General features: G+C 42.4%; 1 protein-coding gene across 1 annotated transcript in view; it reads left to right on the forward strand.

The window, feature by feature from the left end:
* Positions 1-12813, forward strand: part of LOC112397824 (potassium voltage-gated channel subfamily A member 3) — a 57464-nt gene that overhangs the window by 42821 nt on the left and 1830 nt on the right. The window contains exon 3 of the mRNA XM_024742103.1: positions 12095-12808. Coding sequence (XP_024597871.1) covers positions 12095-12808 — 714 coding nt within the window. The remainder of the gene's footprint in view (positions 1-12094; positions 12809-12813) is intronic.

The raw sequence follows: 12813 nt of genomic DNA on the forward strand, positions 1-12813 counted from the left end.
TTTAAAAAATAAAATAAAAATTAAAAAACAGCTAGTTTAAGAATTCGATTAAACCAGCCTCTTCAAAAGGTAGCTCTAATGTTTAAGTTTCCCCATTCATAGGACTGACCCTCAACCTGTCTTAAAAAGCAAATATCCAGGGCTTCCCTGGTGGTGCAGTGGTTGACAGTCCGCCTGCCGATGCAGGGGACACAGGTTCGAGCCCCGGTCCGGGAAGATCCCACATGCTGCGGATCGGCTGGGCCCATGAGCCATGGCCGCTGAGCCTGCGCGTCCAGAGCCTGTGCTCTGCAACGGGAGAGGCCACAACAGTGAGAGGCCCGCGTACCACAAAAAAAAAAAAAAAAAAAAAGCAAATATCCACATAAGCCGTTATCACACCTTTTAAATGGAAAAAAAAATGTAAATGCCAAAATGTATTAGTACTTTTTGCTGGTTGCCCAATTTTCAGGAGATATAACAAACATTATATTTTAAACAGCCATTAATTTAACTATGGTCTTGGTTTTTACTTTTGTAACAATATCTCTTCTCACATTCTATGTTGATTTGTTATGCTAAATGCTTGGCAGATGTGTAATCGACATATAAATTGGTCCTCATGTAGCTAGCCAAAATTATTTCTGACAGCCTTTTATACCAGGCAGAACTCTCCATTAATCTGTTTTTGGAGCCCAAGGCAACATTCGGGAAAATAAATCAGATAAATATAGCAATTTATAATGGTCCAACATATTTATTGTGGATGTGGCTATTCTCAGCATGTATCATATTAATACTTTTAAGCTGTACAGATTTATATTAGAAAGAACTGGAAATATTTAATCAGGATTTTTAATCTCTTGAGCATCTTTTAAAACATTATGCAGAAATTTGATGGCAATGAGCTTAAAATGACTATCAGCAATGGAGATTATTATAATATTAACTGAAGTCCCATTCCTTCAGTTTAATGCAGTTCTAAGGGTGAAAAAAATGACTAACGTCAGACCACAAAAAGAAGAGAAATCACTGCTTGGTAATATTATTTCATAAGCCAGATAAAGATAGGCTAAAAGACACGTTTATCTCCTGCCGTAGATGGTTTCTTTGGCCTGCTCACGGTTTCTTTGGCCTGCTCATCTAAATTCTGCCTCTGTATGTGAAGTTTCCCATTAAAAGCCAGGCTATTTGACATACACTAGTTGAAGGTACAGCTGACAACAAAATTGGCCCCATAATATGTTTTCTTGCTACTAGTCTCTGGTTGATAAAGTACAGCAGCCCACAGGACTTACGGGTCATGCATCACTCTCCTTCATGCTTTTTCTGTCTTCTTGTCTCCTAAGCAGGAGTGGCAGCTGGTGTTTTTTTAATCTGGTATCACAGGTTCAGAATCCTTAGAATTTTTCATCCTCAGTGGGCAGTATACCAGGGACAGCACTGCAAATCAATTAGATATATTTCATATTTGAAATTCAGTTACCTGATTTCCAACATGTCTTCTGTCCTTGAGGAATGATGCATTTATCATCCTGGTTATTTGGCAGAAATTGGACCAACTGGGATTGAAGACTGTTTTCTGACTCTCAAGAATTAACCTGTCTTAGCGACTGAAACTGCTTTATATTCTAGCCCCAGAGAAAAAGGGCCCTGCTTTTCCCTGCTCTATATTATACAGCAGTGTTATGGATTTTTATTGCATTTATACAAACTCCATACTATGTGTAAGGTGTATCTAAATAAGTAAACATCTTACTAAAGCTTGCTATGAGGCTTTGGGGAGGGGTGAGTGGTGATAAAGCTGTAAGAAAAATGATTAAAAACATATATTAATCTGCCTTTATATTATTGTCATATTGAAATGTACAGTTTGAAATCCATTACCTTATTCTCCTAAGGGTTATATTCGGGTGCAAAAGTAGCACTGACCTTGCACTTCACACTCTGTCTCAGAGATTTTATAGACCTGGTACATAATGTAAATTTCTAAATATGTTAAAATGGGAGGAAATTACATAAGTGGTTGCAGACTATGACCAAGACTGCATTCAGGCAGCAAAAGGATATGTTGAAACTTATCTGTGAGCTGGCTCTTTTGGTCAGCATAGGAAATGAATAATTCATTAAGCATTCTATTAATATCTATGGAGCCCTACTATGTAGAAAAGCACTCTATCAGGCACTGAGGAGGGAAATGTTGAAGAAGACATGGCCCCTGCTCCTATAATCTAAACAGAGAGATTATAAAACCAACCTATCTTTGAGTTTCCTAAACATGCTCCTTTATTGAAACAGGAGATCATTCACCAGGTGAACTAAGAAAAACTGGCAAACTGAATGTTACATGTTTCTTGGTCTTGCTATCAATTTTCTGTTACCATGTTTATTATCTTAGGAAAATAAACTCAGAATACCACATTTACAATATATTTTATGTGGCACATAGTTAAGATTTTTTGACCTCCAAAGTCAATCTAGATTCAGTAACAGCTGACCAAAAAGGAATATTCCAATGATCTAATGATCTTCAGCTTTTCCTCTGACTCAGGCACACAGTATTTTAATAAGTAAGAGTGGTTCGCTTATTCGTTTCTCAATACCCGGGCTTGATAATGTAGCTGGACCATTCACGAAGCACTAAAGTACTCAGATGCACTTGACACGCCCTCAGCTTACAGATTTGAATGTGAGCATCTGTCATATTCTCTCTAGTTGGCACCCTTGATTCCATTCTTCATGCTGAGGTGGGCCCAGAGCCCTTGTGCTTCAGAATTAGGGGTCATTGAGTTTCAGCCCATTTGTTTAGAAATCAGCCTCAGGATGGGGTGTCAGAAGTACTCAGCAATGCATTACCTTCCAAAGCTATGCAGCCAGTGTTTTCTGGGCACAGAGGTGCACTTCTGTTCATTAATAATATGTATCGCCGCAGCACAGTCAGTTTCTACATCTCTTGACATTTGGGGGTTGAATCGTTCCAAGATTTTGCTGTTTTATCCTCCTGAGTGAAAGAAAGTGACTTCCCTGTGCCCATCCCTGAAACCTGTCATCTTGCTAGGGCCTAACCTGCCAGGGCATCTCCTCATCAGGGAGGCAGAGAAAGGTGAATCAGCCACATCCATCGTGTGGAGAACTATGTGCAATCATGTCCACACTGGGGTTGGTGTAGCAGTGGAGGTCCAGACAGCTTGATGCTGACTAGGAGGGTAGCCCTTGGAGAACAGGATTCAATCAACAGATGGTGCCTCGGGTAGCAGGGCCAGTCTCCCAAGGAGGAGCCTGGTAGGAGCTGCTAGGGAGGTAGTCCAGTTTTAACAAAGGGAAAATGAGGCAGAACTCAAGTCTTAAGAACTGGGTGAGCAGGACAGGAGGTAGGGCAGACAGCAACTTGGTAGACATGCAGATACCTTAAGGTTCGCATCAGCATGTCAGAAGGAGGGTTTATGACCTACTCCAGGCCCCATTCAGCTGCCATTGCTGAGGTTGCTGTCCCAGTTGGAATGGGTTCAAGAATCGTGTAGTGCTGATCATGTCAAGGGTAGGCTCTTCAGTGTGGTGCTTGAAGCCAGAGGTTGTCATGCTCTCCCCAGCAGGGGGCACCAGTAGAGTCACCAAAGGGGCAGAATCTCAGCTCTGCCTAGGCCTCTAGCTGCGCCAGGATTTACGGGCCCAAAGGAGAGGAGCTCTACAGAAGAAATCCCGCCCTATGCGTTGATGGCTAAGTTTGGAAGCTGCAGAAAGTCTGTAGGAGTAAAAAAAGGCTAAAAAGAAAAGGAAGGTAATCGAGGATCTAGGCAGAGAAGTCAGCTAATGCAAAAAGAGCCCTGCTGGTGCTGCAGATACAGACAGGACTGAGGGCAGGCCCAGGGAGGTCAGATAAGGCAGGATGTCTCAGGCATGTGTCTCAACCATCTTTAATTCCAGGTGTTTAGCAAGTGTAGGTGTCATGAAAAGGAAAGAAAGGAGGAACAGAGGGAAGAAGTTCTCTGAATAAATGAGTAAATTAGTAAAGAAGAAAAGTAGGGATAAAAGTTAAAAGAACCTGGCTGGAAATTAGTAATAGTAGATTCTATCCTGACTCTGTCACTAACTAAATGCTGGACCTTGGATAGAAGTTACTTACATCTTAAGACCATAATTACTCCATCTGTAAAATGAATGTGTTAGACTAGATTGTCTTTTTTAACAAGTTTACTTCAACAAATATTTTTTGCATGCCTACTAATTGCAAAGCACTGAGCTTTGAAGAGACTGAGATGAGAGTACTAAAACCAGGAAGTTCCAGAGTCTGCTTCTAAAGGATGCCCTTTGTTCTCTGACGAGTTTTGTAAGCCCTGCTCAGTGTGGGTGCTCCTGGGCCACAGGTTGATTAAAGCCAGAAGCGAGAGGCCTGTCCTTCTTTGAGACACAACAGATAAAGCATTGCACGTGGCCTTTCACAATCAGAAGTATGATTGTGATTTCACAATCATCTCACCCTCTCCCTCCTCACTCCCCCCCCCATGCATTTATGTTGTATGGAAAGTATGAGTGAACGAACAACTGAGCACCTAGTGTATGCAAGATGAGGAACTGAGTACTTTCACATACATAATTTCATTTAATTTTCATATCATGCAGCTTAATTTTATTCATTTTACAGATGAAAAACTGAGATAGAGAGGTAATATGGATTTGTCAAGGTCACTTTAACTTCAGATAGTTTTAATCCAATGATAGAACACTTTCTGCTACGTTACAGCACATCGTTTTTTTTTTTAAGATTTTTTTTGATGTGGAGCATTTTAAAAGTCTTTATTGAATTTGCTACAATATTGCTACTGTTTTTTTTGTTTGTTTATTTGTTCGTTTTAATTTTTTCTTTTGGCTGTTGGGTCTTAGTTGAGACACGTGGAATCTTTGTTGCAGCATGAGGGATATTTCGCTGCGGCACGTGGGCTTCTCTCTCGTGGCATGTGTGCTTTCTCTTCTCTAGTTGTGGAGCGCGAGCTCCAGAGCACATGGGCTCTGTAGGTTGCAGCACACAGGCTCTCTAATTGAGGAGTGGTCTCAGTAGTTGTGGCGCACGGGCTTTGTTGCCCCATGGCATATGGGATCTTAGTTCCCCGACCAGGGATCAAACCCACGTCCCCTGCATTGCAAGATGGATTCTTTACCACTGGACCACCAGGGAAGTCCCACTCCTGTTTTTTTTTTTATGTTCTGGTTTTTTGGTCATGAGGCATGAGGGATGCTAGCTCCCTGACCAGTGATTGAACCTGCACCCCCTGCATTGGAAGGCCAAGTCTTAACCACTGGACCATCAGGGAATCCCCAGCACAGCTTAACTTAGCTTGTTCTGAATAATGACATACTGGATAAACATGCTCAAATAGGCTTTTTCTGAAAACTAATCTTTGACATAAAAACATTTGGCAGAAAGTTTTGTTCACGTGCACGTTGAGACTGGCATCTTGCAGGTGGATTCCTAAATTCAAGTGGAGTTTTATAGGGGTGGGAAATCAGGACAATTTATCCTTTATAAAACATATACATATGGGGATATATATATCCCCATTTTACATTTACATGAATTGATGTATATATATAGTATATATATTTATAACTGATATATATTTTAATGAACTGATATATATTTGATTATATATATTTGATTATATATATATATCAGTTCATTTGAATTACTATATAAACAATGGACTTCAGTTTAAATTGGTTTAGCATTTCTAGCTGTGCATATCAACCCATGTAATTCAGTCATGAGGCATTCTAGGACTTCAGTTGGATGGTAAGGATATGGAGGGAAGCTGGGAATGGTGAGAGTACAGGCTAGGAGAATAAATTCACCTTTAGGACAGGTCCCCAAGGAGAGTGACCAACTTCTCAAGTCATAAAATCCTAGGAGAGAGAATAAAATCTGGGTGCAAGCTGGGAAAGTCTCATTATCTATGAGGTCCAGACTGGGGTCCAGACCAGTGGCAGATGTAAGGCCAGAGGATGGGCAAAGACAATGGCAATCCTAGTAGTCAGGTGAGTGGTAGAGGCTATGTAGCTCCAAGAGGCCCACCTGGCATAGATAAGAACTCCAGCCTATGGCAGGATTCAGCCTTTGGGAGACCTACTAAGGGCAAAAAGGAGAAAGGGGATCTCAACAAGCCAACTGAGGTTTCAGGATAGGGTTTTCATTTCAATGGGCAAACTGGAGAGACAGTAGCAAGCTAAGGTAGAGGTCTGGTCCTACTGCCATGCAAAATATGGCAGGGGTTCAGCACAAGGCTGAATGAAGCTTTATAGGCGATGGGGGTCCCATCCCAGGCACACTGGAATTAGGGCAACAAGATAGATTCTAGACCCATCACCCATAGATTCTAGACCCATCGCCATGGGTGAGGGTAAGAATGAGATTTCCAATATATTCTGACAAGTTTGCTTAGAATTGGCTCATGAATGGAGTTGTCCTGAGTGAAGACTATACATGAAGATTTTCAATACTCGTAGCTGAGTCTGGATCGGGAGGGGACTAACATATCACAATGTGGTTTAGTTTTATTTGCATCCATTTTATAACCAGCTGATGTATCCTTTGCATTTTATCTCAGGTATGATGAAGTTCCCAAAGAATTGCATTCATATTCTTTTGTCATTATAATACTCAGTATTTATTGGATCATTCTGTGCCTTTATACACTTTCATTAACATTATTACCATTGCCATGAAAACTCAATAAAATGGTAATGCTGTTCTTGAATTCCTTTGTCAACATCATTGCAAAATGTAATGACAAAGTAATAACACTGTGACATTATGTCTGTAGATTAATAAACGATGTTTTAGTTTTCACCAGAACGTCAATACAAAAGAAATCTCAATCAACATTTACCCTTGACTTTACAGTATTTCAATAAATTTCTATAAATATCTGCTAAAGCTTTACAATCATGTGTCAGTGTATGTTCAAAGTTCACATTACTATCAACTCAATCATATAACTAAAATAATCCCTTTTAGCTCTTGAAATTAATTTTATTGTGGCTCACTCATAGCTTCACAATAAAGTGTGTCACAGAGGACCATGAAGAAACAAATAAAAGGAATTTTCTAGATATTTTAAAACATTCTTGGTCAAACTCACTTTGAGGAAAACCATGGTGAAAGTATTATTTGTAACGTACATCTCACTAGAGGAAAGTGAATATGTTTGGTAGTGTTCTAAAGCCATTCAATTGCTTCTACAAATGTTAAGATTCCCATCTGCAAACAAATAATTTGTACATACCAGGGAGTTTACTGCTTGTCTCATCATTAATCGCACATTTTGTCTATGATTAGAGGTATGGCTGTGCCTGATTTTTCAATAAACTAACCAGAAGCAGAAAAAGCCACGCAGGTGTTTCAGTGTCTGATTGCATCCTCTTCTACACAGAGGCTCAAGAAGAAACACTGGACTTATTTAAATGCTTGCCCTAACGTAATACTTTTAACTCCTCCGCTGGCATATTTGCTGAGAGAATTCAGTCTTCTCAGGATAGAAATGTTTTTCTGAGAATCACCCTGCCATGTGGGAACACAGACTGTTGGGTGATTCTGAGGGACAGAGCAACATCAGAGAGCCATCCTAACCCCATTCAGGACCCCAAACCCCAGGAGTCTGCATTTATTGTGTTGGCCAAAAAAGTTCATTTGGAGTTTTCCTTAAGATGCTACAGAAAACCCGAACAAACTTTTTGGCCAACCCATTACTTCTGGAATCACTTCCTCCTTGTATAGGGCATCGTTCTTCTTTTAAAAAAATGGTACAAATTCAGAAGAGCACTTTTTTAACCTTTGCCTTGGGGAACAGGACTAATAGCTTTATTATGGTCTATCAGTTTTTTAATGAATAGGTATTCATGCTTCATAATCGCTTTTCTTCTATTATACTATTCAAAAAACAGTTTTCATATATCAGCACAATACTGAACACTGGAAATATGAAGATGAATGAGACAAGCCCTCCAATCCTCACAGAGGTGGTCTCAGGTAGGGCTTGAGATTGTGGACTTCTCAGTTTGAATCCTGGTTCTATCATTTCCTGGCTGTGTACTCTTGCAAGGAGTGATGTTACCAGTCTGCACTCAGTCTCTCCACGTGTGAACTAATAGTACTAATATTACACACCCACAGGGCTGTTGAAGGTTACTGCATGTAAGGTGCATACACAGTCCTGTCTTAGCACAGTGTATTCACTGCTCACTATGTTAACGATCAGTATTATGGAGTCCACATTCTCATAGGGAGACAGATCATATCATACACACTAAATATAGTTCAGTAAAGCCCTCTAATGGAGCTCTGAACAAAATGCCATAGAAGCTCTGATGAGAAAGAGAATCATAAGTTCATTTATAATCAGTTTTATTTTGAGCTTTTTTCGCAGTGGTAATCATGGCTGACAGCAAGGCTCAGGGTCTCACAAGAGGTGACCTCTAAGCTGGGCCTTAAAGACTGAATTCACTAGTGGGGAAAAGGTGGACAGGATGTCCAGGGAGCTGGAGCACGAGCAAAGGCTTGGCAGTGTGTAACTGGGTGGCATGTTCAGGGACCAGCAAGTGGTACGGAAGGAACACAGAAGAGGCTGCCAGAAAGACAGGTCAGGGCCAATCATCACAGCAGCACTAGAGAGCAATGTGATCAAATCTACGTTTTACAAAAATAACTTGGCTGCTTCCTGGAAGATGAAATACATAAAAGAGAGACTGAAAGCAGGGAGCCTGTTATGAAATGATCATGGCGGTGAGAATGGAGAGGTGAGGACAGAATACAGAGGGACCTGGAGAGAGAATAGAAAGCACTTAGTGACTGATTGGGTGTGGGGGTAGAGGAACGATTCAGGGATGACTTCACATTCCCACATGAAATAAGAAAAACAGGAAGAGAAGCAAGTTTGGAAAGAGAGATAATGAGTTCGGTGCTATAAATATTAAGTTTGGGGTATCTGCAGGAAGAATACCCAAGCAGGGAGTTGAGAATGTAATTCTGGAGGGCAAGATAGACCCCATCCATTATGGTTGGGAGAAGGGAAAGTAGAGAAACAGGGAGGAAGTGACACTTTAAAAAACAAGCCTTATATATATGCACAGCCCAGTAGGTTCTATGAAATAGAACCAGAACTGGACAGATACTTCTCCAAAATAACCTCTCTACACCAGCAAAACTGGTTCACTCATTGTACCTTCATATGTCTTGTGTGTTCACTCTGCCTCTTTTCTTTCCTCCATTCAATGTATACTGATTGAGCATCTATTATTGTGCCAGGTACTGTTCTAGACTTTGGTGACACAGAAGTGAAAAAGTCAAAACGCTGCCATCAGAGAGTTTATGTTTTAGTGCAGGAAGACAGTCAATAAGCAAGTAACCAAATAAAGATAAAATTTCAAGTAAATAAATGCAATAAGGAAAAAATAAAGCAGGTAAGAGGTTAGAAAGTTACCAAGATGCGAGAGGAAGGGGAACTCTTTGAAATTGAGTAGTTGTCATCAGGGGAGTCATTTCTGATGAAGTAACATTTTAAATGGAGGCCTAAAGTAATGGAGAAAGTCATATGAAAATCTGGAGGAACAATGTTTCAGGCAGAGGGGAGAGCAAGTATGAAGACCCTGAGGTAGGAACCAGCTTGGCATAATTGAGAAACAACAAGGCAGCCGGGTTGGCTAGAATAGACCAAATAATCACAGGGTATCTTGTGACACTTCTGGTACTATTGTCTTGTATTGTTAACTAAATGCTGCTGTTAAGATTTTTCCTGGATTTATATCCCATCTTCCCAGCTCCATGTGAGCCTACTGAGGTCAAGATCTATGTTCCAACTTCATACTCCCACAGTATCTAGAACAATGCTTTGCACATAGTAGGTGTTCTTTCTCCATTCATTTATGTATAATTGTAATTAGTGGTAATTTCTAGGCCTGCCTTGTCCCACTCTCAAACAATTCTGGGCTAATTCCAGAGGTTGCTAAACATCCAGTAAACCACTGATAAGCTATCTCTAGTACTGTTGTGATCAGTAAGAAACTCAAGCTACATCCAGAGCAACACAGAAAGCCCAAACACCAAGATTTACCTTTGCTGTTTGCAAATCTGATGGTTTCACTTAGGCTGTAACATTAAAGACAGAGATATAAGGAAATTCTGCACATGCTCAGAGAAGCTGTCGGCTTTGCCACAGTTCTACGCTTAAACACTATAATAATATTATTATTATCCCACAGGGGTGTCATGAGGATTAATGAGACATTTTCAAATCACTTTGAGCTACTCCACTGGGGGTACTAAATAAATGGTATACTTGCTCCTGAAGTGCCATTTTTGACATTGATTTGTTGTGATGGGTTCTGCTGTCCAACAGGGCTGGAATTTGCCCACCAACTCATTTCCTATAAACAATAGACTAGCCATCAGAAGAAAGTGGTTTTCACTTAAAATAAATATGAATTGAACTAGTCAGCAATGAGAAGAAAATTGGGTGCTGTTAGAAATCTAGTATTTACAAAGCACACACAGTGATCAATATAAGAGTTTCACAGTGTGATAAAGTAAAGTGAACATTGGATTTGGAAGTAATCCAAGATTTTAAGCCCAACTCTGCCACAAACGCGCTGTGTGAGCTTGAAGAAACAAACTTCTCTGGGCCTCAAATATAAAGTCAGGACCATCCTAAGAAGCTCATAAGCAGTCTTCCAAACAAAACAAATACATGAAAGAAATGGAAATAGTCATTTCTGAAGGAGAGAGATCACAGAAGGGAGGAGCTGTGACCATCCATCACAGGACCATCCTCTGTTCTGCTCTTCCTTGCCATTGATTAATATTAATTTCAGTACTAATTCCTGCAAATGGAGAAATTAATCACTTTCTAAGTCAGACATAGAAGTGCATGAAACATTCGGTCTTTAAAAATAGGGTCTTTGCCTTTCTACCAGCCATCCTTGCAGCGAGCCATCTGTCTTATACTTAGATTTAAATATATGAATGATTGATTATACTGCTACCCTAATTACCAGCTCAAGTACACTGTTCTAGTTTTGTGAGAGAGTACCTTACATGGTTGTCCACTTTTACCATCTTACAACATGTTACTGCCTTCAGTGCCTGGCACTGACCTGGAGGCGATGTGGAAGATAAAGGACAGTAAAAAACATGGGTGCTTGTTGTACCCAGAAAAGGCAAAGATGGAAACCCTATGGCATAACTGAGTAACATGCTATACTGGGAGCTCGGTTTCTCCCCACCACTCATCCCAGGAATCTCAGTGGTCCTGCGCTCAGAAGAAATAAATGTTGACACTCCAGAGCAGATGGAAATACAAAGCATCACTTGCTGCGGAATTCAATTCAACAAACGTATACTGAGTGCCTACTATTGATCAGGCACTTTGGTAGTTTTTAGGACTATAAATTGGATAAGATCTGGCTCTGCCCTAGAGAACCTCACAGTTGAGAGTGGTATGGAAAGCAATGACCACAAATCACTCTTACTTCAAGTCAAATTGTCAGCTAAGGTATGAAGGGTGAGGGAATTGTCTACACAACAGTTCCTCTTTTGTAAATGATCTGAATGATACCATCGAAAACACATTTTTAAGCCTAGGGTTGACTCTAAATTGGAGTTGCCAAAACGTCTGGAAACAGAAATTGTGTTCAGTGTGCCCACAACAATTTAAAGAAATAGTTTAGGTTCAAAGGGGACAATTGTTAGTTATTATCACCATGCCAAAATCAAGCAACAGAGATACAAGTTGCAGAATGACTGTTCTCTCAGTTTAACAATTAGAGCGTGACCAATTCCCTATGGCAAGGCCAGGGGTGGAACATCAGGCACGGCCTAGGTACTGGTCTGGCTCCCGTCCCTCCCACCACGGACTTAAGATGTGAATTTCCTTTTCCATTTTCCTCTAATTTTTGCACTGATAGGAAACTCACCGTACTGAAAAGGCCAGGCTGCCCTCGCCAAACCTAACCAGAAACTGGGTCCTTGACTCTTCCTAATGGCTGAAATCTCAGCTACGAAAGGTAGTGTGAACTATCCACGGCAGAAGTGAAGTCCCTGAACGTCTTTAATGATGACCATTTTCTTCAGACTCCGGGTGCGAAACTCCTCAGTACCCATTACTCCGCTGGGCTTCTCATCCAAACAGGAGCGAAATTATCTAGAGCCCTCCCGGCCTGGCGGTCTTTCACTCTCGAGTGGGCTCAGGATGCAGGCACCCGGCTTGCCTCTTGCCCAAGGCGCCCACCTGGCCTGCCACTCCCTGCCTCGACACCGCGGCTGCCGCACAGCAAGCCCCCATCCTCCCTCCTAGCCCGCCTCCGCCTTCGGCCCCCTCGGCTCCGCGGAGCCGGCCTCCCCGAGGGGCCCAGGTGGATCTTGCGGGGCAAGGAGGCCGGCGCCCGCCGGCTGCGGTGCGGCCCAGGGCCAGTCTGGAAGCCGCGCGACGGCGACGCGGCCTCGGGGGACCGGAGAAGGGGCCGACCGGGCTGGGCGAGGGCTCCGTGGGGACGCCGAAGTGCAAAATATGGGCGTTCGGGTGGCCCAGAGGGACGAGGGGGGCGGCGGGGAAGAGCTGGGCCCCGCGGCTCCCAGGGAACGGGGCGCGCGCCCGCGCGGTGGGCCGGAATCCGGAGGGGACGCGGAGGGGCGGGAGCGCGCCCCGCGGAGGAGGGAGGAGGAGGGCTGAGGAGGCGTCTCTTTAGAGGATCCCGGCGGACAGCGCCAGACCCAGACCGAGCCTCGCGGCAGCGACAGCAACAGCAACAGGCGGCGGGCTCGGCGGGAGGCGGGGGCGGCAAAGGGGCGGG

Source organism: Neophocaena asiaeorientalis, unplaced genomic scaffold (assembly GCF_003031525.2).
Source record: "Neophocaena asiaeorientalis asiaeorientalis breed wild unplaced genomic scaffold, Neophocaena_asiaeorientalis_V1.1 scaffold35, whole genome shotgun sequence".
In the NCBI taxonomy this organism is placed as follows: domain Eukaryota; kingdom Metazoa; phylum Chordata; class Mammalia; order Artiodactyla; family Phocoenidae; genus Neophocaena; species Neophocaena asiaeorientalis.